Source organism: Caretta caretta, chromosome 11, assembly GCF_965140235.1.
Source record: "Caretta caretta isolate rCarCar2 chromosome 11, rCarCar1.hap1, whole genome shotgun sequence".
Lineage (NCBI taxonomy): Eukaryota > Metazoa > Chordata > Testudines > Cheloniidae > Caretta > Caretta caretta.
Window position 1 is genome coordinate 62,986,741 of NC_134216.1, and position 27,355 is coordinate 63,014,095.

General features: G+C 40.5%; 1 protein-coding gene across 7 annotated transcripts in view; it reads left to right on the forward strand.

Moving 5' to 3' along the window:
- Positions 1–24,322, forward strand: part of ZDBF2 (zinc finger DBF-type containing 2) — a 42,136-nt gene extending 17,814 nt beyond the window's left edge. For 6 of the 7 annotated variants that reach the window (XM_048870433.2, XM_048870430.2, XM_048870434.2 and 3 more), the window contains 2 exons: positions 1,835–1,962; positions 10,304–24,322. In XM_048870433.2, the coding sequence (XP_048726390.1) occupies positions 1,835–1,962; positions 10,304–13,067 (2,892 nt within the window). In that variant the 3' untranslated portion in view covers positions 13,068–24,322. Of the gene's footprint in view, positions 1–1,834; positions 1,963–10,289 lie in introns of those variants that run through there. The other variant, XM_075118097.1, reaches the window with a different exon arrangement.
- The last annotated feature ends 3,033 nt before the right edge of the window (positions 24,323–27,355 follow it).

The following is a 27,355-nucleotide window of genomic DNA, read 5'->3' on the forward strand; positions in this document are numbered from 1 at the left end:
CAGAATCTCACCCACCCACTCCTGCGAAAAACCTCTCACCTATGTCTGAGCTATTGAAGTCCTCAAATCGTGGTTTAAAGACTTCAAGAAGCAGAGAATCCTCCAGCAAGTGACCCGTGCCCCATGCTACAGAGGAAGGCGAAAAACCTCCAGGGCCTCTTCCAATCTGCCCTGGAGGAAAATTCCTTCCCGACCCCAAATGTGGCGATCAGCTAAACCCTGAGCATATGGGCAAGATTCACCAGCCAGATACTACAAAAAATTCTTTCCTGGGTAACTCAGTTCCCACCCCATCTGACATCCCATCACAGGCCATTAGGCCTATTTACCATGAATATTTAAAGATCAATTAATTACCAAAATCATTTTATCCCATCATACCATCTCCTCCATAAACTTATTGAGTTTAATCTTAAAGCCAGATAGATCTTTTGCCCCCACTGCATCTGTTTTTCATCTCTCTAATTCTCACATCATCACGTCCTGTATTAAGAGATGGTTGAAATAACGGGCTCTCGGTAGTGTTGCCTGACCAGCTTGTTCAAATGTGTCAATCTCTAATATTGAGCATCTTTTTTTAAAGTCAGTACTGAATGGAACATAACCATTTTGATAGTTTTTTCTATCATGGGTGGTTACATCATAGGAATCTATCATATTATGTGCTTATTAGGCTCCAATTACCTTAGTATCTGAGCACCTCCCAGATTTTTAAAAATAGAAATGTCCATTTCTTTATTTTTTTTCTTCCTTTTTAGGCTGTAGGAGAAGTTATTTGATTAGTTTGTGGGATTTTAAAATATATAATGTGTGTGTGTGAGAGAGAGAAACTGACTGAAGAAAAGCTAAGTGAAAGAAATGAGTTGTGAATTTACTTCTGAAAGCGGTGAAACCTGTGGCAATTCTTTTGTGACCTTGGGTTCCATAGTCTTGGTCCAGCTCCTGTGATAGTCATGCACTGTTGGTAGACAGTTTCATTATGTGGAGCGTAGCTGTCACAGTTGTAGAGTGAAAGGTCTCTGTCAGGTAACTCATTCCAGACAAGGACAGAGACCTTGAACTAAGCTCTGTGTTTAATGGGGAGCCGAGTGCAAAGAGTGGAGCAGAGGGGTGATTGTTCTCTGCAGCCTGTGTTGCTAAGCTTACAGGCTGCTTTGTTTTGCACCTACTAAGCTTTTTCAAGAGGAATGTCTTCATTCCTAGAATCACTATGTAATATGAGCTAGCAGTATGAATATGTTCAATATATAAACTGCATTGCATATCCTAAGGACATGAGTATTTGATATTTTTTTCCCTGTTCTTTAACTCTACCATGGTCTGAAAGTGTTTGTTGTCTTGTGGGCCAATGATAATCAAATAGCAGGAATCTGTTTGGTCTTCATCTACCTCTGTATTGGGTTACAGATAATTTAAAGGTGTGTTCCCGTTGCGTTATGGGTTTATATTTCCTGAACATCTGAAGTTAAGAAGTTATTTTTCCCATCATCATTTGTAGAGACTGTGTACCAAGCACAACAGATGCTGTAAGATATATGCACATTTTTGGAAGCTGTTAATTATGCTTCAGTTCTTCAAGATGCTTAACACACATGCCCAATTTTGAGTGCATGAGTAGTCCTAATGACTACCCATTGGCTTTAAAGTTAGGCATCTGCTGAAGTACCTTCCTGAATCAGGTCCTTAAAGTCTAGAAGAGGAGGAAAAATTGTTTTTCAACATTTTTCATTGCAACATGGAGAATTTGAAACTTAGAAGATGAAAGCTACCTTCCTGGATAGATCCCTTAGTCGGTTAGGATACCAAGCTAGTGATGTGGTTTCTGTCTTTTCAGCATGTTTTCAGTTCCCAGCACAGACATTTCACCATGTACTGCAGGAATCGCACAGGTACCACCACCCTGATGGAGCGTTTCCTGCAAGATGTTCTGCAACATCATCCCCACAGATACCATGACAACAGGTATACTGTACAGTTTGTTTTTATCTATGTGTTGGTATAATGCATATGTGGTTCAGCATAGAATCATAGAATATCAGGGTTGGAAGGGACCTCAGGAGGTCATCTAGTCCAACCCCCTGCTCAAAGCAGGACCAATCCCCAATTTTTGCCCCAGATCCCTAAATGGCCCCCTCAAGGATTGAATTCACAACCCTGGGTTTAGCAGGCCAATGCTCAAACAACTGGGCTATCCCTCCCCCCGAGGGAGGGATAGCTGTAGAAATACAAAACTTCAACTACATTTTGCCCATTTTAAGGTAGGAACTTCCACACTGAAGCAACTTTTTAAAAGAAAAGGCTATTTACAAAGAAGGAATAGACGTGGCTAGTGTTTTAGGTATTCCCTTTGCACTTATTTCAGATCTTTCCGTTTTATCACTTTATTTAATTATTTTAATGTAATCATCATAGTAGCATCTGGGCATGTGACATTAAATGAAAACAATCCCCATATTAAACTAACAGACCACACACTTACAAACCCTTACCTCGTGTACATCAACTGTATACATACTAGACTGACAGTAAATTATTGATGCATTTGTTGAAAGAGTTCAGACGTATGCCTTTTTGATTATGATTAAGATAATTTGTGGATTATGTAAACTGAATTTTTATATGTCAGTGTTGTTGTTACCTGAATGTATGAACTGTAAGGGTAATGGGATATTTACGTAAACAATCCTAACTGGCTTCTTCAGTATTTCTTAATGCTTAGGTTTTGTATAGTACTGTTCTTTTTTGTGTGTATGTAAATTGCTAGAACAACCTTAACTGTAAGGTATTTTGTTTAAGATTATCAGACTGCCCAGCTGAAAGAAAACCAAGCAGGCTTCACGCCTGATTTAGTCTTCAGTAGGCACTCAGATACCAAAGTGTTGGGCACAGTATAAGAACATCAGTAATATTGTACCTTAACACCCACCTTTCTACAGTCCAGAGAGCCAGCACCTTAATGCCAATCTCTCTGCTCTTCCTCAAGACAACTTTCTTTTGTAGAGAAAGTTGTATGTCCCCAAATAATACATTCAGATGAAGTGCTAGAACTGAGCTGGTAGGGAGTCAGTCTGTCTTGTCAGGAATTGGTCAAGTTGATATTAGAAGAGGATATGGCAGAACAATCTTTCAGGCATGTCCTTGTCAAATTAATTGTGACTGCACACATCAGCATAAATAAAGTAACTATTTCTTGTTTGAGTTTGAAAATGCTTCTCATTTTCTCATGAAGAAAATATGCAAAGAACTTTGAGGCAACACCCGAATGGACATGTTTTGATGAGCTGATGAAAATTCAAGATTAGTACATTTGGGGAACAAAATGTACTTGGTAGAAAGAAGCAGATCCCATTAAGTTGCAGAAACAGAGTGGGATGGGAGAAATAATGGAAAAATTAGTTGAGTGGCTGTGGAAAAACACAGCCCCAAATATAGATGGTGTGGGTGCAGTGACCCAAAGAAGAAAAAGAAATAAGTACATTGCTTTAAGTACAGTTGTGCTCTTCAAAGGGACTATGTAAAAATGGCAGATTCTTAACTTTCAGATCAGAGAGTGAGGTGAATACATTCTTTAAAATCAACCAAATTGTTTGCAAAGTTCCAGTCGGTTACACCCTTGGAAACCCAGTAAACACACTGAACGTGTCTAGGCAACATTGAAAGCACAGTGTGAAAATAATGTGGTTGCATGGATATGTCTGGGGCGTGACTTGGCTTGTAGAACTTGTACTGCTGATGATGATGTGTGAGAAGGAAGACCCCAACATAACTTTCAGATCCTAGGATGAGTTTCCAAGGATGATAGCTATACAAACCATCTCTTTACTTAAGCCCTGAAATTTTGTCATTAATTATAATAATTCTGGGAATTCTCAATATTCATACAAATATCCAGTTCTCTTTTGGATTTTTCTATGATCTTGGCCTAAGTGTTTTCATGGCAGTGAATTCCACTGTCATAAATATGTATTGTTTTATCATTTTTAATTTCCTGCCCTTTATTTTCATTTTCTATCCCCTTGTTCTTGAGCTATTTTCAGTCTCTCTTCATATGAGGTTTTCATGTCCTCAGTCATCCTTAGAACCCTATTGAATTCTGCAATATCCTTTTTGTGATGGGGTCACCAGTATCAGTGATCCAGATGAGGCAGTATCATTGATTTATATAACAGCATTAATAATATTTTCTGTATTGTACCCCATCCCATTTCATATGCATCCTAACATCTTAGCTTTGTTTGACTACAGCTGTGTGTTGAGCCGAGGTCTTAATTGAGCTGTCTACGGTGATGCTGCGGTCCCTTTTCTGAGCTGATACAGTTCATTGAGAATCTTATATGTTGTCTGAGTAGTTTAATTTTTTCTCCTCCAATTTGCATGACCAATTTTGATAAATTCAAGAACTTCATTTGTTGTGGTGGTGCCCATTCACTTCGTTTAATCTCTTTGAAGCTCCTTTCAGTCCTCAGTCTTGTGAATTGTGAAAGAGTGTACTCAACATTTGGCGTTCTCCCTGCAGCTGCATGTAGCATAGCAGACTTGTTCCCCATCTGGCACCCCCTGTTGATGGTTGTCTCTTTCCTTGTAATTCAGCCCTCCAGCCAGGTCACGTTCAAATCCACCCCTTCTGAGATAAGTGTCCCACAAATAAACAGTCCCGTGCTCTTACAAAAGGTCTTCGGCTTTGACTCTGAGCCCTGTAGGCCTTGTGCTGTCTAGACTCAGGGTTTTGACTGTCCTTTATCCCCTTATTATTAGGGGCACCTTCACACCACCTTCCCCTGGTGGCTAGTAAGGAAACCCAAGCCCACCCATTTCTGGGTTCAAGACCAGGGATCCTGTAGTGAGCAGGCAAGATCTGTCTATTCATATCTATGCCTGCTATTTCCCTTGGCTTCTTCCTATCATAACCTTTTAGCAGACCTTCTCCCCACAGCATCACTGTATTCACCCTCCTCTGGAATCCTCCAACGAAATCCCAAACTAAAAGCATAAACTTAAACCAACTTCCTCCCTCCTCGGGCTTGGCCTTTCATGCCACCTATTCTTCTGCAGGCTTCTAGCTTCTGATATACTTAGACTCTCTTGTTTATTTTTACATCTTCAGCTATTTGCTCTTCAAAATCCTTTTTGTCTCTTTTCATTTCTTTCTCGTATATTGCCTACTGTTCCTGTTCATTGGCTTCATTAGGGTTAGATTTACAAATTTTGAAGGATTTCTTTTTGACTCAAATACCCTCTTGAACCTTGTTATTTAGCCATATTGGTTTACTCTCTGCTTTATAGCCGCAGACCATGTTTGCGGATCAGAAGCGGACACAAATTTTGTATATGCACAGGGCTCTAAAGATAAGACCTGTAAATTTTAATTTTGCAATTTAATGGCCAACCTCAGCCAGTATACTGACTGAGCCTTAACTATGAAGCCACTACCAGTGGTTCCATAATAATCAACTCCTGGGGTGAAACAAACATCTTTTATGTGTTAGTATAAGCACATCATTCACGTGTAACAACCCAGAATCAGTGAGTAGGTCACCCTAATGAGTGAAGACTAAAATAGTATTTCACCCTGGCAACTGAGATATATTATTTATAAGAAGATAGTGAAAGTGTTTTATGACTGTGTTTTAGCCATTATGATTTTCTTACATGCTGCATTGATGGAAGGAGGAATATTTCTGAAGAATGTTCCACACTATTGACAGTTTTCTTTCAAGGAGACAGTGCATTAATCGCTATACTGTGGGATGCTGTCACAAATCTGTAACATTCCACGGTACTCTCTAAACAGTTGACGTTCCAGTGTTTGTAGAGCATTAATTTGTGGTTTGAAATTGGTTTCCTCATGTATAAAGGGATAGCTCAAAATAAAGAAATGATGTTGACATAATGCATATAACACTTCGTTTATATTTACAACCCTTGACTGTTTATCTGTCTGAAAAATTGAGGGCATTTATTTATTGTGCAGTCCGTGTGTGCACACGTGTATATACATATAGTTCCTGTGTGCATATGTGTATTCTGTATGTCTGTGGACACACTTATATTTCTGTTGTTCCTATCTGGCTATTTATAATTTAAAGACATGAGCAAAATTATTTGCTTCCTTTACACAAGTGCTTGATGACCACAGGCTACTCTAGCTGCAATGCTGCAACATTACATTAAGCTTTCCTGCAGCATGGTACTACCAATCAAATGCAGTGGAGCTAGCTCAAGAAGGAGTGGGCAGATTCTTTTCTGTTTTTGCTGTCCCCAAAATAAAAGTTTATAAACAATTCTCCCCCATTGCTCTGGTAGGTCAGAGTACTGTTAATCACGGTGATACTGATTCTTGGCACCAGGTGTGCTTCTGGGAATAGTGCTTCAGTCTCTTGTATGCAGCAGATTCTCCAGGTCTTTCCTCCCCCTCATGCACTGTATTTATATTCACAGACTAAAAACTAAAAATATATATTTAAAGAATGTTTAGGTTTCCATGAAATTAAAAATTCAAACCTTTAATTCATGATGTCCTGGGGAAAGAATAGTGTGAGTTTAGGTCAGAATGTGAGGTTGAACTGTTATCCGCCCTACATTTTATTTAAATTCAGAGTTAGAAAACAAAAAACCCAAACACCAACATTAAGGTTTCCATGGCATTCAGTTGTTTAATTCATTGTATTCTGAGGAAAAAATAGTGTGGGTTAAGGATGTTTTGTGAGTGTGAACTTTGATAATCTGACTTTGGCTGGTTTATGTTACAACCTCAATACTATTCGTCCATTTACTTACTTTTACTATGCTCATTAGCATTATCTAATTGTAGTACATGTGTATTAACTTTGTCAAAGTTCTGTAATTTTAATTTAAAAAAAACTAATAAAAGTTTAAAATCTGTTACTTCCTTTATAAGCCAGTTTATTAAGTAAACAAATTCACTATCCTGATAGTACTAGACTTTTTAAAAGGATAAACAGTTGCCCAGTATCACAGTTTACAGATTCAGTTTAGTTTTTATTAATGTAGTGTTTGAGTCATAGGCCACTGCACATAATACAGTAGATATAATTTTTAAATCAACAACTCAAAAAACCAGATACAAATTTTAGAAACACAAATTAATATGCAAGATTAACCCTTCCCTAACATCAGCACCACTAAAATGATATACAAAAACAAGAGAAATATATTAGAACACTATTTCCTTTTGGTCAAAAGTAGCCTAACTTTCACATACTATTTTCATATTTTTATGTCTGACCAGACAAATAGGGCAGCAGTCCATATGACTTGACACGCTTTCATTGGATAGCAAGTATTCTAACTTCTGAGCTGATATGGTAAAAGGTATCTGCTCCAGGAATGGAATTAACCGTTTATTTCTTGGGTGGCTGTACAGGTTACAAGATCATAAATAGTGTAAAGTATCAGAGGGGTAACCATGTTCATCTGTAGCCACAAAAACAACAAGGAGGCTGGTGGCACCTTAAAGACTAAGATTTATTTGGGCATAAACTTTCGTGGGTTCTTCAGATGCATGGAGTGAAAATTACAGATACAGGCATAAATATATATACTGGCACATGACGAGAAGGGAGTTACCTTACAAGTGGAGAACCAGTGTTGACCAGGCCAATTCAGTCAGGGTGGATGTGATCCACTCCCAATAATTGATGAGGAAGTGTCAATACCAAGAGAGGGAAAATTGCTTTCGTAGTGAACCACCCAGTCCCTATTCAAGCCCAAATTAATGGTGGTAAGTTTGCAAATGAGTTGTAGCGCTGCAGTTTCTCTTTGAAGTCTGTTTTTGAAGGTTTTTTTGTTTTGTTTTAACTCTGTTGTTGAATGTCCAGGGAGATGGAAGTGTTCTCCTACTGACTTTTGTGTGTTACCGTTCCTGATGTCTGATTTGTGTCCATTTATTCTTTTACATAGAGACTGTCCGGTTTGGCCAATGTACAAGGTAGAGAGGCATTGCTGGCACATGATGGCATATATCGCATTAGTAGATATGCAGGTGAATGAGCCCCTGATGGTGTGGCTGATGTGGTTGGGTCCTTTGGTGGTGTCGCTAGAGTACATATGGGGACAGAGTAGGCAACGGGGTTTGTTACAGGGATTGGTTCCTGGGTTAGTGTTTCTGTGGTGTGGTATGTAGTTGCTGGTGAGTATTTGCTTCAGGTTGGGGGGCTGTCTGTAAGTGAGGACTGGCCTGCCTCCCAAGGACTGTGAGAGTGTAATACGCCTTCAACCTGGCTAGACCTTCATGGACAAAGACAATTATGTCTCTCCATACCAGCCTACCTCCCTCCAAATAGGCTCTTTGCCTAGTACAAATTAATATGTATTACTTAACTAGTGAGTATTACCAGTTCCTTTAGATCTTCTATTGTGTCCTAGGTAGATATGCATTTCAGTACTGTAAGTTTGTTGCTTTTGGACATGCACCTTTGTTAGTAGTAGGCCTTGCTGACCATTTAAGGGCCAAATGCACTCCTTACTTGGGGAAAACTCTTGAGTTTGCTGTTATAAGGAGTGAAGGATTGATCTGCGGATCCATATTTAACATTTTAAAAGTAGATTTAAAAAAAATTGATAAAATGATTCATTAGAACTATACACACCTATCAGTGAGGTGTATCTCTACTACTGTACATGTTAAAATCTTTATAAATGCTTAGATTAAAGAAATTGCATGTTTCTAAACAGGATAATTATTTTGTTTTTTAATGAATTAATGGCATGTACTTTTTAGTTTCAAAATTGAAACACTTTTGAGCTATATAAACATTTTGATTGTTACATACAAATATAATTTTGAAAAAATAGCCAAACTGAATGTTTTACTGTTGAAGGCAATAATTCTCCCACGCTGAGAATTTGTCTGCCAACTTTCAATCAGCAAACATTTTAATGTCTGTATTGGAGTAAATCCTTATGATAAGACTGTACAGTGAAACTTTAGGTAGTGAGACAGTACAATGATTGTACAATGAAAAGTGGCTAGTTAAAAATGCTTGCTCCTTACTCCACAGATTTGCTCCCTCTGTGGAACCCCATAATGATATTTGCAGAGTCATATTTCTAGAGAACCACTCTTAAAAGAAGAGTTTATGTACAAAGATGCTTATAAAGCACTGTACAGCCGCATGATTAGTAGATCAACTATACATTTATATAGTATACATTATAAAATAACTTAATTGTTCTTTATAAATCAATGGGATTAAAAGAAGAAAAATATTTTCTGTTCCCTTTCTCTGCTATCATTTGTAGAATAATGATACTAATATGTTTTTAGCCATTCTGAAAAGCTCCCTGCTAGGAGAGGGTGAAAATAATATCTACCTGATCCTTTATGGCAGGGGTGGGCGAACTACAGCTGGTCAGACCTTTTAATCTGGCCCTCAAGTTCCCACCGGGGAGTGGGGTTGGGGGCTTGCCCCTCTTGGCGCAGCTCCCGGGAATGTGCCAACATGTCCCCCATCCTACGCATAGGAGCAGCCAGGGGGCTCCGCACGCTATCCCCGCCCCTCCCTTTGGCTGCGGTTCCTGGCCAATGGGAGTTGCAAGGGCAGCGCCTTTGGACAGGGCAGTGCGCAGAGCTGCCTGGCCGCTACTCCGCGTAGGAGCCAGAGGGGGGACATGCTGCTGCTTCCGGGAAATGCTTGAGGCAAGCGCTGCCTGGAGCCCCGCCCTGATCCCCCTCCCGCCCTCCAAACCCCTTGATCCCAGTCCAGATTCCCCTCCTGTCCACCCCAAACCCCTCATCCACGGCCCTAGACCAGAGCCCTCACCCCCTGCCCCAACCCTGATTTCCCCCTCCCGCCCTCCGAACCCCTCAGTCCCAGCTTGGAGCACCCTACTGCATCCCAAACCCCTCAACCCACCCCCTGCTCCAGCCCGGAGCCCCCCTCACACTCTGAACTCCTAATTTCTGGCCCCATCCTAGAGCCCCCCCCCAATCCGGAGCACTCACCCTCTCCTTCACCACTACCCCCAATTTCTGAGCATTCATGGCCCACCATACAATTTCCATACCCAGATGTGGCCCTCAGACCAAAAAGATTGCCCACCCCTGCTTTATGGAATCAGACAAATGCCCAGTTTGTCTTCTGTCTTTGGAGTGCTTTATGAAACATTGTCTTTGTTTCCTTTCTTTTCTTGAAGCTTTGCTTTGTAAAGCACTGTAGGTAGTGATTTGAGTTTGTTCTTAATCATAATGCACTATACTTAATAATGGTTATGGAACTCTTAATTCCTCTGTTTGAAAAGCTTTAAATGTATTTACAACATTTATACAGTTTGTTTTTTCCAGACCAACATATGATGACATGCCATTTCCCACCTCCCCAATGGTTCCCCGGGATGTTTTCCTGCTTCCAGAAGAGGAGAAAGAGGTGGTAAGAAGCATACGGGAGATGCCTGGCACAGACAGTGAATCCATTGTTAAATCATGCTCCCCTTCTCCTTGCAGATCTCAGGAGGGCATAAAGTCAATTTCTGTGCCACAGACATTTATCCAAAAACTAAAGATGGGACAGGAACACATCTTAGAAATATCCCAGCAAACTTTGGACATCTGTAGCAATGAGAAAAAACATACAGTAACGGATGGTGCTCAAATTGCAAATAGTAGCTGTGATGGCCAGTTTACAGCTGTGAGCCCAGTATCTCACCATTTGCGTAGCACTCCTTTATGTCACAGTTCTCCTGTTAGCCCTGTAATTGCAAAAAATATTAGGTACTCAGCAACATCAAATTTGATTCCAAGTAGCAGATATGATCACATGCAGAAGGATGTATGCCATAAGGATGGATTATTAAACACAAATCCTAATCCTGTTCTGATATCAGTCCACCCAAAAAACCCTTCATTTTCACATCAGAATCCTACCTGCAACCAAGGCAACTCTTCATATATTATCTCAGGTCAATCTTTTTTTAAACTAGATCGTTTACAATCTCAGGATGAAACTTTGGAGTCTGACTTCTGTCTCAGGGATCTTGTGGTTACTAGCAACTCACTAAGTTTTGGGGCATCCCCACAGTTAACAAGAAACAAAGACATCAAGGTGAGCAGGGTTGATGAAACTTCAGTAGATAGGATAATTGAAGAAGTCATTCTGAAGTACTGCCATGGAGCTCCACCTAATAAGTTGTCTTGCAAAGATGAAGAGAGTAATTCCTATTTAAATATTTCATCACTTCTGGATCACAGTAGTCTAGAGGGCTCTGAAATGAGTTTTAATTGTGAGGCACCTATTTGCTCAGGAGCAGGCCTACCCAAGGCAGCTACAAATGATATAGAATTCCTAAAAGAGGTCCAAGTAAACCTGGAAGATAGAAACTATGGAACCCAACTTAGTTCTGTTTTAAAAGGTGGTTCAGTGGAGCAAACAGAAGCAGCAACACAGGATATAATAATTCATAATGAGGAACCAGTTCTTCCAGCTCTGCCTCATGTGCCTCCTTCATTTGTGGGAAAGACGTGGTCCCAGATAATGTACGAAGATGATATAAAAATTGAAGCACTTGTGCGTGATTTCAAGGAAGGTCGTTTCCGTTGTCATTTCAACAGTGAACCCTCTGCCAACTGTACGGAGAAGAGGATGAGGAAGAAGCAGAAAGATGAAAGGAAGAGTGACATTGTTACAGGTAACAGAACAGAAACTTCATCAGTTAAAGCATTGCCAGACTTTAATGATGCTGTAAGTGGTGGTTCTGATTTTGATAACTTGTTGGCCTCTGATACACTATGCAACCCACAAATACTTCAGATACCTAGAAAGAGGACGTGGCGCCTTGCTTCAAGATGCCAAGTGGTCAAAGTCAGCCATGGAACCCAAACCAGTTTAGTGAACTATCCAGTAGTAAAAAGAAAAATCATTAGAAAGGAGTCTGATCCACCAGATCAGAAAGCAAACATTATTTGGTCAGAGAATGAAAGAATTTCAAACATGAAAACCAGACTATGTGCCCTCAAGCTTCCTGAAGCATATACCAAAATTATGAGCCCTCTGCAGCCCAAGACAGTGGTTTATGTCCTTTCATGTCCAGAGATTAAACAATATAAAGGCAAACCCATAGATGCTCCCAAAATGAGGAGAAATCACAACTCCACAGACAGCAAGGACTCTGTAAGGTACAGATACAAACAATGTTCTCTTAAGTATTATGACCCACTGACAAATCGAATTCTGAAAACACCTCCCAAGAGCACAGTTAGAGAAAAAGCCAAAAAGCCCTCCCATGTTCGACAACTGTTCAGGAGTCTAAGCCTCGATGCAAACACGAAGAAACTATCTGATACGCAGAAAGAATATACACCATCTAAATCCTTCAATTGGCCAGGCTTCTATAGTTCCTCTTCAGCGGCTTTCCTGTCAGATCCAGTTAAAGGGAATGATATGAATTCAAGTCTGAGGACCGATGGATCTTCCATTTCCACAGAAAGGTCTGATTTTCCAGTATTTGTTCACTCAGAGAAGTCCTATAAACACTTAGTCATTTCACCTTTCAACTCCCATCAGTCTCAGATAGAAGGAGATGTTAGATTAACCCCAATTAATAGCAGGGTTGCCAAAATACCTTTGAAGTCAATCAGGAGCGAATGGTTGGAGAGGGAGAATTCAAAGACAATGTGGAAGCGGAAAGAAGGCACTAGTAGGGAACCAGGTTTTTCCAAAAAGGCTTCAGTACCCATGTCTGTCAATTGTGGCCTTGTGAGAAGAGGAAGTAGAGTAGCCCCATGCAAACAAGCATCCAGAACTAAAAAGCGAAAAAAGGAGCAGATAAGAGGGAAGCTCTCCTCTTGTGCCCAAAAATCTTCTTCTGTCTTCTCCACCCATAGGCACCAGACAAGGAAACCTACTTTGGGAAAGCACCTCAAAAAGGAAAAACTTGATGCTAAAAAGCTAAATGTTAGGAGGAAACCCAGGAGGACGTTTTTGAACTCTACAGTCATTTCAGGGATTACTGAAAAGAGGCAGAAAATCACAGCAGGGTCTTTTCCGAAGAAGCCAGAACTAGCTTCTTCCAAAGTTAGGAGCTGGGAGATAAGGGTCTCCCCAGCATTGTGAAATAGCCCTCTGGAAGAACTTCTAGTATACCTGTATTGGGAGGCTGTCTTGTTTTACCAGTAGATAGCTAGCCAATAAAACAACAACAAACTTTTACTTACCCAACACCTGGGAATAGGCTGAGGAAAAAGAGAGTGAACAGAAGGTGATTATACAAAATCCAGGTGGTGTACCAGAACTGCAGATACAATGGATCAAAGGTCCAGTAATAAACTACTGTAGCAACAAACTAATTTCATGTTGGAATATGGGCACACTACATATTGCACTGTTTTTCTTTGAATGATGGTCCCTATTGAATTCCACTGAGAATTTGCATGTGTGCCATGCGTCTGGAGCTGGAGAGTTTGAATTAGTAGTGTCCATTGGTCTGCGCATGCACCCTTGCCTTGCGGATTCATCCTAGGTGATAAAGGGTCGGGTGGACGGACTGCATCTCCAGTTCCTTCTCACAACTGCATGGTCCAAGTCAGAGCTGCTAATGTCCTCTCGTCTCTGATGCACTTTTAAAAGAAAAATGTTTTAGAAATTGTCTATAGTTAGTTTTTTATTCTGCTGTCATTACTGTTTCTTAGGTAGTTAAGTTTTTAGTAATAGTTTTTGTAGGATTTGGACTTTTGGGGGAATCTGTTTTTTTTTAATCTCCAGCAACCCCACACACCGGTGCTAGATTATGCCAAAAATGCCAGGATTCAGGATTTGCACTTCCTGCCCCCGTTTTGTTCTCCATCAGCAATGAGCACCAATGCTGCTTCTACTGCTTGGGAGAAGCCCATATTTCATCAGCAGTATCTGCCAGTCCTTCCCAAGTCATACCTGAGAAGGCTGGGCTGTCGTCCTCAAGAAGCACCTCATGGAGGTCACCATGAGACTGCAGTTGGACCCAGTCCAGCGACCCACCCCTGTATATCTGCCTGAGAAACCCAGTAGTGTGCCTCCAGCCTCGGAGCTTGAACCTGGCTCTGGTGGTACCGCTGCTATGGACCCCATGCCAGGGCCTAGTTCGGAGGCAAGGAAGCATGCACATAAGCATGGAGGTAAGTCTTCCTCCAAGCCAAAAAAGAATGATGTGCCTTCCATGAGTTCCAGCCACAGAGAAGCAGCGTGTTCCAAGGTGTCCACATATGACACACAACTTATGCAGACCAACAGATTTGCCAGTACAGAGAACCAAGCTGCACATGCCTTCAGTGTCAGCTTCCTTTAAAACAAGGGATCCACCACTTCTTGGACAGTCTTCTGCTCTGGTGCTGGCTACAGAACAGGAACCGCTGACACAGGGATGCTTGGAGAAAGCACCGGAGTCACATGAGCGGTTTGCCGTGGCGGAACCAAGATGTTCGCACCTTCCTCTGCCACCTGCACCTAGAAAAGCAGTGAGAGATAAAAAGGCATTTTTAAAAAGTGGAAGTCAAATCCTAGTGAGGTAAATAGAAAGGCGCATAAACACTGCCAAATTAAGTGTAAAAATGTAATAAGAAAAGACAAAAAGGAGTTTGAAGAACAGCTAGCCAAAAACTCAAAAGGTAATAACGAAATTTTTTTTAAGTACATCAGAAGCAGGAAGCCTGCTAAATAACCAGTTGGGCCCCTGGATGGTCGAGATACAAAAGGAGCACTTAAAGACGATAAAGTCACCACAGAGAAACTAAATGAATTCTTTTCTTCAGTCTTCATGGCTGAGGATGTTAGGGAGATTCCCAAACCTGAGCCATCTTTTGTAGGTGACACATCTGAGGAATTGTCACAGATTGAAGTGTCACTAGAGGAGGTTTTGGAATTAATTGAGAAACTTAACAGTAACAAGTCACTGGGACCAGATGGCATTCACCCAAGAGTTCTGAAAGAACTCAAATGTGAAATTGCAGAACTATTAACTATGGTTTGTGACCTGTCCTTTTAAATCAGCCTCCGTACCCAATGACTGGAAGATAGCTAATATAACATCAATATTTAAAAAGGACTCTATAGGTGATCTTGGCAATTACAGACTGGTAAGTCTAACATCCGTACAAGGCAAATTAGTTGAAACAATAATAAAGAATAAAATTGTCAGACACAGAGAAGAACATAAATTGTTGGGCAAAAGTCAACATAGTTTCTGTAAAGGGAAGTCAGGTCTTACTAATCTGTTAGAGTTCTGTGAAGGGGTCAACAAACATGTGGATAAGGGGGATCAAGTGGACTTAGTGTACTTAGATTTCCAGAAAGCCTTTGACAAGGTCCCTCACCAAAGGCTCTTACGTAAATTAAGTTGTCATGGGATAAGAGGAAAGATTCTTTCATGGATTGAGAACTAGCTAAAAGATAGGGAACAAAGGGTAGGAATAAATGGTAAATTTTCAGAATGGAGAGGGGTAACTAGTGGTGTTCCCCAAGGATCAGTCCTAGGACCAGTCCTATTCAACTTACTCATAAATGACCTGGAGAAAGGGGTAAACAGTGAGGTGGCAAAGTTTGCAGATGATACTAAACTGCTCAAGATAGTTAAGACCAAAGCAGACTGTGAAGAACTTCAAAAAGATCTCACAAAACTAAGTGATTGGGCAACAAAATGGCAAATGAAATTTCATGTGGATAAATGTAAAGTAATGCACATTGGAAAAAATAACCCCAACTATACATACAATACGAGGGGGGCAAATTTAGCTACAACAAATCGGGTGAAAGATCTTGGAATCCTTGTGGATAGTTCTCTGAAGACGTCCATGCAGTGTGCAGCCGCAGTCAAAAAAGCAAACGGGATGTTAGGAATCAGTAAAAACGGGATAGAGTATAAGACGGAGAATATCTTATTGCCCTTATATAAATCCTTGGTATGCCCACATCTTGAATACTGCATACAGATGTGGTCCCCTCATCTCAAAAAAGATATACTGGCATTAGAAAAGGTTCAGAAAAGGGCAACTAAAATAATTAGGGATTTGGAACAGGTCCCATATGAGGAGAGATTAAAGAGGCTAGGACTTTTCAGCTTGGAAAAGAGGCGACTAAGGGGGGATATGATAGAGGTATATAAAATCATGAGTGGTGTGGAGAAAGTGAATAAGGAAAAGTTATTTACTTGTTCCCATAACATAAGAACTAAGGACCACCAAATGAAATTAATGGGCACCAGGTTTAAAACAAAGAAAAGGAAGTTCTTCTTCACACAGCACACAGTCAACCTGTGGAACTCCTTGCCTGAGGAGGTTGTGAAGGCTAGGACTATAACAGGATTTAAAAGAGAACTGGATAAATTCATGGAGGCTAAGTCCATTAATGGCTATTAGCCAGGATGGGTAAGGAATGGTGTCCCTAGGGTGGAGATGGATGGCAGGAGAGAGATCACTGATCATTACCTGTTAGGTTCACTCCTTCTGGGGCACCTGGCATTGGCCACTGTTGGTAGACAGGATACTGGGCTGGATGGATCTTTGGTCTGACCCAGTATGGCCATTCTTATGTTCTTATAAGTCTGATCTCCTGTCTGGCACTTGCCACAGTCAGGCCCCACTTGGATGCCTCCTTCTGTGGATTGCACACTTCCAACGGTACTGCCATTGGAACCAGGATCTGAGTTCTTTTCGTCCTTGGATTCTGACAGAGCACGAGAGCTGCCCATTCCCTACTTCCAGTATGAGTACCCAAAGGGACTGCCAGTGGAGTGGCAATACCCCCCCCCCCAACAACAGAGAAGCCACTGGTTGCCTTCAGCATGGGGCCCTCCGCAACATCCACAGGATCAGTCTTTCTGGCCCTATTGAGGGTCCTGATCTCACTACCTACTCTCAGAACTTTCCTGTTCCACGTGGGAGGCTTTGCCTCTGTCCCCGTTGGGGCACCCTTGAGCAGACGCTCTGAACAAGTTATGGAGGATGAACTACTCAGTCCTGTTCCAACGGTACCGCTGGAGCAGGAATGCTTCCCTTCATCCTCTTCAAATGCTGCAGTCACTTCAGCCTCCCCCTTGTCTCCTGGTGATTTTTGCCAGTTCCAAGAACTCCTGCGAAGAATGGCGGACAAGCTTCATAGTCCACTGGAGGAAGTACAAGACAAGCTGCATCAGCGCCTGGACATCTTTCATTCCTTGGTACTGAGCAGGGTTGCCCTACCAGTCAACAAAGCTATTCTTCAGCCAGCTTGAATGGTTTGGCATACCCCAGCCACTTGCACACAGAGAAGAGATACTACATACCAACCCAGGGGTCAGAGTTTTCTTTCCCCACCCCAATTCTCTCATGGTGCAAGCAGCAACGGAATGCTCCAGACAGCAACATCTGTGCTCCACCCGACAGATAAGCAGGGCAAACATTTAGAGCTTCTGGGATGCAAGGTCTTCTCTTCAGCAAGCCTCCAATTCCAATTTCAAACTACCAAGCCTTGATGGTCAAATAACAATGGTAAAGTGAGGGACTTTACTGAAAAGCTGCCTCGCAAGATTGAGCATGTTTCCAGTCTATCCTGGAGGAGAGTAAGCTGGTGGCTAGAATGGTGCTTCAGTCGGCTGTGAATGCTGCAGATACCACTTTATGCTCAATGGCCACAGGCATTTGTCATGCGAAGGGAATCATGGCTTCACTCATGCAGTTTTCCCAGATATGTGCAGAATACCATTGAATCATAGAATCATAGAATATCAGGGTTGGAAGGGACCTCAGGAGGTCATCTAGTCCAACCCCCTGCTCAAAAGCAGGACCCATACCCAATTAAATCATCCCAGCCAGGGCTTTGTCAAGCCTGACCTTAAAAACTTCTAAGGAAGGAGATTCCACACACCCCCCCCCCAGGCAACGCATTCCAGTGTTTCACCACCCTCCTAGTGAAAAAGTTTTTCCTAATATCCAACCTAAACCTCCCCCACTGCAACTTGAGACCATTACTCCTTGTCCTTCCATTGAGGACCTTCCTTTTGATGAGTCACCTGTTTAATCAGAAAACCAACGAATCCCTCCATTCCCTCAAGGATTCCAGAGCCACACTTAGATTGCTGGGTATCTATACACTTGTACGCAAGCAAAAATTCTACTGCCCACCACCCACAGTGATTCACTTCTCCCTAGTTCTTCCATCAGAGGCCATATAAACCTCCTTGTAAGTGCCAGAAAACCCAACGAATCCCACCCTCCAGGCCCGGCTTCTCCGTCTTTGTCGTCTTCCATGCAGTCCTCTCCAAAGCAATATTTCTGTGTACCACTAGAGAACTGTCAACCACCAGGCCCTCTGCCATGGAACCAACCCACCCCCTTTGGGGGGTCATCTAGCACTCTTCTTACCAGCTTGGAGTGCAATAATAACTGATAAGTGGGTCCTGGATGACATCCACTATGGTTATACAAGTTACCACACTACTTCATCCAGATCCCCTGCCTTGATCCCTTTTCAGGGACCACTCTCATGACAGCATCCTTGCCCTAAAAATAGACTCTCTGTACTGCAAAGGGGAGCAATAGAGCACATTCTTCTGAACTATCAGGGCACAGGGTTATTCCACTTACTTCCAGGTACTCAAGGAAAAGGGTGCCTGGAGACCAATCCTGGACCTACGTCACTTCAGCCACTTCATCTGCAAGCCCAAGTTTAGTATGGTTACCTTAGCAGCCATCACACCTTCTCTAGAAAAAGGCATGTGGGTTTACGGCTCTATTTTCACATAGACATCCATCCAACCCCCAGGAGATTTCTGAGGTTCATGTTGGGTCCTCAGCATTTTCAGTGCAGGGTCCTACCATTTGACTCACCACTGCTTCCCAGGTCTTCACCAAGGTTTTCTCTGTCATGACAGCCCACTTCAGGCATTCAGGGGTCCTTATTTTTCCTCTTCCTCACACTCAGTGGAATACAATAAGGACCATGACTTGAAGAAGAACAGGTTACTTACCTGTAACTGGAGGCTCTTTGAGATGTGGGTGTCTGTCTGTATTCCACTTTCCCTTCTGCTGTGGATCTATTCGATTTGCGGTGGAGAAGGAACTGGAGACGTGGTCTGTTCGCTCCGCCTTTTATCGCCTTGGACAAATCCATGGGGCAAAGGAGGGGTGCATGTGCAGACCAAAGGACACTACTACTTTCAGTTTGTCTGGCTCTGGACTCATGGCATGCATGCATAAATCCTCTGCAGAATACAGATAGGGATCACCCATCTCGAGGGTAAGTAATCTCCTCTTCTATTGTGTAAAGTTACAGAAATTGTGTATTTGTTTAAATTAAGCACTTAGGACCCTATTTACTACACTTCAGTGCACCATCACCCTTTACAGGAGACAAACTGAGCTTGAATTGTATCATATTGTATTGTGTGATACTAAATACAGTGCATTATGCTGCATTAGACTATAATAAAGTATCATGTAGAATCAACATTATTTATTGTGCCTACCTTTCCTCACAATTGTAAAGTGTAAAAATATGATTAAACAATTGTGCTAGAAATTAAATGGAGTAATATTAAGTTGTAGGGAATATGTATTTGTGTTTGTATGTGTATATTCACACCTAATTACACATACAATACATTTTCAAGACTGTTTCAACAGCAGTTTAATACAGTATGATACAAAGCAGATCACTGCAATGGTGTCTTCAACAAATATACGATTACAGTATTGTAGCAAGTTGTGTAATTTAGTGTTTTTCTAAAACCATGTCCAGCTTTATTGGACAAAACTAGAGCACTGTGGACTTTCACTCTAGCAATAATGAATGGTGTTGGTAAAGAAATAATCTTTCCAGTGCTATACAAGCAACATGGATGGTCCTAATGAAACCTCAAAAACCAAAAGAAATTTAGAGTTAAATCTGAAAATTTAGCTTAATGGTTTGTTTCATAATTCACCTTCGCATTCTTGAATAGATCAGAGAAAAAGTTTGTACTAGTGAGTGTGAATAGCAGTGGGTTATCCTGAATTTCAGCCTTAACTGTGAAGCCCTTTTGGTTTTTTTTGTGTATTTAGAGCAGACCTGTTTTTACTTAAACTTAGTTTACTGTAGTTGAGAGTTTCCTTCTTTTTAAAACTTAGTAAAATATTTTTAAAAACAATCTAAGGCCATGAGAGTTTAGTCAGCTAAGGACTATTTTGTAAATACTTAACTGCAGTTTTAAAATAATCCTACTCCATACTGACTTATGGTTGGTTATTAACAGTCTTAACAATTCCACATATCTCTAGGTGGGTCCCTACCAAATTCACAGACATGAAAAACACACCTTGGACCGTGAAATTTGGTCTCCCCTGTGAAATCTGGCTATTGTAGGGTGGTCACAGTATTGCCCCCCCCCTTATATTTGCGCTGCCTTCAGAACTGGGCGGCCAGAGAGTGGCAGCTGCTGGCCAGGCGTCCAGCTCTGAAGGCGGAGCTGCCACCACCAGCAGTGCAAAAGTGGGAGTGGCATAGTATGAGTGGGGTCATCACTTGGGGGCAGCAGAGCTGGCCTTACGGTGGGCGATGTGGGTAATCTTCCAGGGTGCCATGGTCAGGAGGGCACTGTGCTCTCACCCCCGTCCCCCCCCACTAAGACTGCTTTAACCCCCAAGCACTGGGCCCAGAGCTGGGGAAGGGTAGGGCTGTGGGAGCCCCAGTCGGGGGCTCCTACCATGCGCTGGGTTCCAGCTCCTAGTTCTGGCTAGGGTGGGAAGGGATGGGACTTCCTCTTCTTCTGCACAGGTCACACCACCTCTGGGAACCTCTCCGGGCTGCAGGAAGTTCTGTGGCTGCTGGCTGGGAGCCCAGCTCTGAAGGCAGCGTCACTGCCAGCAGCAACATAGAAAAGAGAGTGGTAATATCATGTCATGCCACCTTTACTTCTGTGCTGCTGCTCCCTTCGGAGCTGGGCTTCCAGCCAGCAGCTGCCACGCTACGACCACCCAGCTCTGAAGGCAACAGTGGAAAAGCCCATAGCCTTTTTTCTTTTTAGAACTGTTATAGTGACAGCCTCTTTTGTCAAGGCATGTTTAGAATTTGCAGACCCCGATCCTGCAAATACTTCTGCACTTTGAACTTCACCTGGGTCAAGTATAGCATGTACTTATAATATCTTCAGGATCAGCACCTTAATTTGCAGATTTACAACTCAATAAACCATACAAAATTGTTTGGAATCTTCTGAAATCCATTTGAAAATTAAACAAAAAATAGCAGTAATTTGGAATGGAAAATACCCATCTAGCCTTATTATACATCTTCTTGCCAGTGCACAGGATGATTGTGCATATGCAAAAAGAAAAAAGAAAAAGTTTAAACAACTGGTTTATTTGCATTTTTCCAAAGTGCCCATGGTCACTAGTTTGAGTTAGAGACTTAATGGACTTCAAAATATTGGTTTTAAAAAACACCATTTTTGAGTTTTATGAAATAAAAAAGCACCATAAACAACTAATAGGGTTTTTTTAAATTAATACTCTTGGCATCTCTTCTTTTGATGCATATGCATAATTCCCATGTTAAATAAGAGGTTGCATGTATTTACATCACCAGAGATTAGATTCTTTTATAACTCATGGTTATTTTTTTTTAACTTTAGAAATAGCTTTTATTTTCCCAGAGGCCTTCTTATACACTTGTCAGTTCAAGACAGAATCTTAGGACCATGTTATAAATCACTGGAAATAAGGGTTTCTTTTTTAAAAAAAGAAAAACAGCTGCCACTGGTAGCCCCATTAACTAATTGTGCCTCTATAATTTGATATTTTGTCTAATAATGTAACTGGTTTTTTAAAAATCAAAGTTGTAAAGGAAAGATTTTTATAGTAAAGTTAATTTTTAAATAAAAGTTTTAAAGCAAAAGGGTTTTCTTTAGAGGTAAACTTATGTTTTAAATCGAAGTGTTAAACTAAGTTAGTACCTTAGATAAATTTCATGCTGACATATATTTTTATGGTATAAGAATGTCCTCTCTACCTAACCTGTTCTGACTCGTTTTCGGATACACATAGCTCTGTTTGTAAATGGGGTTTTGTGCACATTCTACTTGAGAACAATTGTGTTTTTATATATATATATATATATATATATATATATATATATATATATATATATATATATATATATATAAAAAATTTTTACGGTCAGTAAATGGACTGTCCTTCATGTTATCAGCTGTAAACTTGTGCTTCTCTCACATACACAACTTTCCCTTGGAACCTCGTAATATCCACATGTTGAAGACTTTATAATATAAAAAATGTTATGCATTTTTGCATGAAAAGCCTTTTGTAAATAGGGCCCTAAGTCAGTGATTTTTTTAACAAATTAAATAATTGACTATATTTAAATAAGAGTTTAAATAATTATATATTTTCCTTTAAAACCAGTATGAAGAGTAACAGCTTATTTTTTTAAAGAAAAAAAAAAGTACTTGGAGTATAAGTTTTGGAAAACTATTGCTGTAATAGTGGCAAAATCACATTTATTGTATGTAAAAATTCTTTATATACCTGACTTCTGACTGTTAAAGACCTTTTCTGTGCATGCTCACTGAATATGAAAGAGAAAACAATGACATCAGAGGTAAATATAGAAACTCGGAAAGAAAGCTGAGGGGAGGTCGTGGCAAAGGATGCTCAGAGGAAGCCAATGTGTGTGTGTTTGAGGTCGGTGAGAGTCATTTGTTTAAAAAGAGCAGGGCTGTCATTTTCAAAGTGGTTGAGATGTGTTCCCTAGATACACATCTCCCATTAAAATGAATGGGTCAGATTCTGCTACCATTATTCATGTTAAATAGTACCTTATTTCATGAATAGTCCCACTGAAAACAAAAGACCTGAATAAAGATGATAGAATCTGATCCAGTGAAAATGGGGGAAGGGATGTGAGTGAAATTCTGATCATGTTGAAGGCAATGGAAATATTCCTTCTGACTTCAGTGCGGCCAGGATTTCACCCAGTGTATCTAAATCATTTGCATACACTGAAAGCCTCAACCCAGATTCATGCAGGGAAGCAAAAAAGGGGGAATGGCCTGGGGGGGTGGTATTTTTATAGAAGTGGTCTTTTTTGCTACTATTCATTAAAGTAAATTTAGTGAAAACTTAGACTAACAGCCGAAAGAGAATAGTTCCGAGCCCTGTTTCTTGGTCCATGTTATATATAATTGACTTTTACACATTTTTTTCACATTTCATTGACTAAAACAAATTTGTCACTTGTCTGACTTCCCTGCCATGCTCTCTCCACCATTTAAAACCTGGCTTTTCTTCCCCACTGAAATTTTTATTATTATTTTTGTTTATTTGCATTACTGTAGCATCTGGGGGCCCAATTATGGACTTGGATCCCATTGTGCTATGTCTAAACATAGAACAAAAGGATAGTTCGTGCCTCAAAGAGCTTACAATCTAATATAAATTTAGCAATTTCCCCCTCCAATTCTTGTTCTGTTTTGATTTTTTCCTCTCCAGTTCTTTCTAGCTAATTTGCCTGTATTAATTTGTATATGATGATCTCATGACCATAGTATCAAAATGTTCCTTTTTGAGGCCCTGATTCAGAAAGGTATTTAAGTATGTGCATAACTGAGTGAACAGAACTACTCAGAGTTACACATGTATTTAAGTACATTGCTGAACTGGTGCCCAGCTGGGTACTGTCATTTTGTGCTTAATATTTTCACATTATTTTTCTTATCTTTATTTTGAATTTTCTCCTTTGATGCTGTAATTTTCCCTCTTTTCTGTCTCTGACTCTTCAGTCACTTACTGTTACTGTTATTACAAACTCACTTTGTCTTATGTGTTGATTGCTGGCCTTGTGCAATGCTGCAGTTTGATGGCTTTTCCATTTTATTAATATTTTTCTTAATCCTACTGGTTTTTCAGATTTCCTGTTTTTGCCCATTTCCCCTTAAGGCATCTTTGTTTGCGTTAGCTCCTTTTTGCATTTTCTGCCATTAAATTTTTTTACCTTCTATCTGGAAACAAATAACAGGAATGTCTAGTATGGGACCAAATGAACTAAGAGTTATTCCAGAAGAGGAGAGAACATCCTAACAATTGAATGCCTGTTTATAATTATGGATTGGATTGGGAAAATAAAGTAAAAAATATATCATTTTGTAATGTATGCAGAAATTTTTGTGCTGTCAGTTGATTTGTTATAAATTACAGTATTTTAGATCACCTCTTCCTGGAAGCTTTCCAGTGGCATAGGTCTGAGCATGCCCAGAAAGCAAAGGTTTTCTTTCTTGTTTGTTTTTAATGTTTTACAGATATGAGTTTGTTCATTCCTCCAACCACAAAACATCACAAGTCCTGTTCTAATAAAATAAAGACTGAATTTTGCATTTTTGTTAGTTTCTTTATTCATGAAATATGATTTAATATATCATCAGCTGGCACTATTTATTCTGGAGAGATCAACACAATTTATTCTTTTTCCTAGACAACCTCTTGTCTCATGGCTGGCCCAGTCATAATTGATGTGGACATTCATAGTCTCATAATTAGTGACATCCTGGCCCCATTGAAGTCAAAGGGAGTTTTACCATTGACTTCAGTGGAAACAGGATTTTACCCCAAGCTCCTGGGTTAATGACAGCAATTGCTTACATTGAAAGATAATATTTTTAGGATAGCATTTAATATATATTCTAGGTGTTTTCAGCTGCTAAAATGCATTTAGAGATTAGGAGTACCAGCCCCCTATGACCTGCCAGCTCCCTGCAGACCACCAGCCAGTTCTCCACAGGCCACCAGTGGCCCATAGACCACAGCTTGAGAACCTTAATTTAATGAGCTAGAGCAATGTTTTAGAGGTGTTACAATTTTATGTAGCCTTCCATCTTGGGTAGGACCACTTGGTATTACTCTGCAATCCTGTAGATCAAACTAGAACTGACCATGGAAATAGATGAACCAAAAGCACCTTGTGCATAAATACTTCGTTTTTCTGGTAAACAACAGAATTTTATATCTTTTATCTGGTTATACTGATTAAATATCTTTATACTCCCTGCTGCCATACCTCACTAAGAAGATGTGCTCTTGTAGGGTCTTACAAACTAAACTGTGTCAGGTTGGATCAATAAACAGATAGCAAGCTTTTAAAGAACATTGCAGAAAACAGTGGTTTGGTTCAGTAGGTGGTACTCCTTCTTATGGCCCCAAATTCATTACTGCACTTAAGCATGTGCAGAAGGTTAGGCATGTGTTACAGAGTTTAAGGCTAGAATGGAACACTAGATCATTTTATTCTGATTTGTATATCACAGGCCACCAACAGTACCTAGTACCCACACACTAAACCCAACAACCAAAATGAGACCAAAGTATTACAACCCATAGGAGACTAGACTATTATGTGCCACAAGAAGAGAGTAGGACTTGGTGAGGTACACCAGTGCTCAAGGCCTCTGCAATGGCAGGTAATTGGTTCAGTGAGACATACCCAGATAATCCTGGCAAGTGATCTGCTCCCACACACTACAGAGGAAGGTAAAAACACCCAAAATTCTCTACCACTCTGGCATGGTGAAAAATTCCTTCCTGATCCCACATATGACTATCAGATCCCAAGCATGTGAGCAAAAACCAACTAGCCAAGCACTTAAAGAGAGAATGCTCAGTGCCACCTTAAGGGTTTTGTTGAATCAGGGCCTAAATTGTTAGTGAACCAATGGCCCAGAATCATGATAGGAGGCACATTTGGAGGTGCTGTCAATGAAATAGAAAACAAAAATATTGACCATATGGTCATCAAAGGTCCAATTATACTTTTGTAAATGTAGAGGTGCAAAACCTGTATCCTAATTCTGACTTGCGTAATGATATTTGCATATGATATTTGTAAGCTATTAAAGGTGGGGACCACCTTTTACTATGTGCTTGTACTTTGTATCTAACTCAGTGGCCCTGATCCTGGTTGGCGCCCTTGGTTGTCACAGTAATACAGATAATCATATCCTTTTAGTTTCAGCTGGATACCGTAGAATTCTTCAGTATCTGTCCCAGACTGTTATGTAGAGCTTCTGTATGCTGCTAAACAGCTGTTTCTCCCCTCCGCTCCCAGATATCAAACTTATTTTATGTATATTAATTAAAGTGTCAAGGGGTCCACTGGTGGGAGAAAAAGTACCCATATAAGTTCACTATTATATGCACTGTGGTCAGAGGCCAGGTGATTTTAAAGCTGTTTCAGTCTGTCATTGCATTCCCTTCCTAAGGTGGAGAAAAACGTAGTCAAGTCTCTGATTTCCCCAAGAAATGAAAAAGGAGTAGTTGATAGTATCATGTACTACAGCTGGTTAGTTTTCATACTCGCTGTTTCATTTCTATTTAAGAATTAGCATGGGTTGCAATTTAAGATGTTGGGCTTAACCTGTTTAAGGACTAGCATTGGGGCAATAATATTGTACAAATATATTACAGGACCAAATCATGTCCTGGCCAGTTCATCAAGGGGAGCAGAGATGCTGCTTTATCCTCTAGGCCATACACACGAATAGTTAGTGAGAGTCATACTCGCTCCTGAATGCACAAACTACAGCCTTGTGGATGTGATACGAAAGCAGGACCCACTTCTTAACACACTCTCATGTTGTGATGAGGAGAGGTTCTCTACTTATTTTCCTCACTCTGTAACCTTGGTACCAGTGCAACAGAAGGCAGGAGTTAGCCTATTGGATGGTTAGAGAATCTGTTGACTTGAACATAGTAAAAGTTCAGCCAAAACAGAGACTAAGAAATGTCCAACATCCAAATAAATCCCCATGGTAAACTCCCTGCTCTACATCATTTCTAATTCAGCTCTTTCGTGCTCCCAGTTTGTTATTTTACATAACTAAATTTAATAATTAATAATTTTTACTGTCCATGTCATCCTTTCAGCCCCTGCTATGAGAGAAAACTAGCTATTCTGAGGGGCTGCGTCACATTTCTCTGGTTCAGAGTTAAAGATAAAAGTATTAAAGCAATATGCTGCCATCATCGGACTTTGCTGAACATTTAAAGCACTGTAGTTACAACTTTGCCCTGACTAATCAAGACTAAGTAGTCGCATGCTTAACTGGTGGTGGAAACCCTTGTTTAAGAGATTAGAATCTAATATCCTAAGTTATGGATACAATTGAACATAGACTTACAAGTTTTCCATGACAGATGTTTATGGCTTTTAGATTCGCCAGTGTGTCTCTTTAACACCACCATATTTTTCAGTTTGTTCTAGAAAGCTGTCATTTTTGAGTTGTTGCAACATACTGTACCTGTTTTATTGAGTGTGAGGTCAGGATAATGTTGCAGCCAAAGTCAGCATATTTTCATATATATTTTTATACCTTCCATAATGAGTTAATGTTCATAAAGTGCTTTGTTGATGTA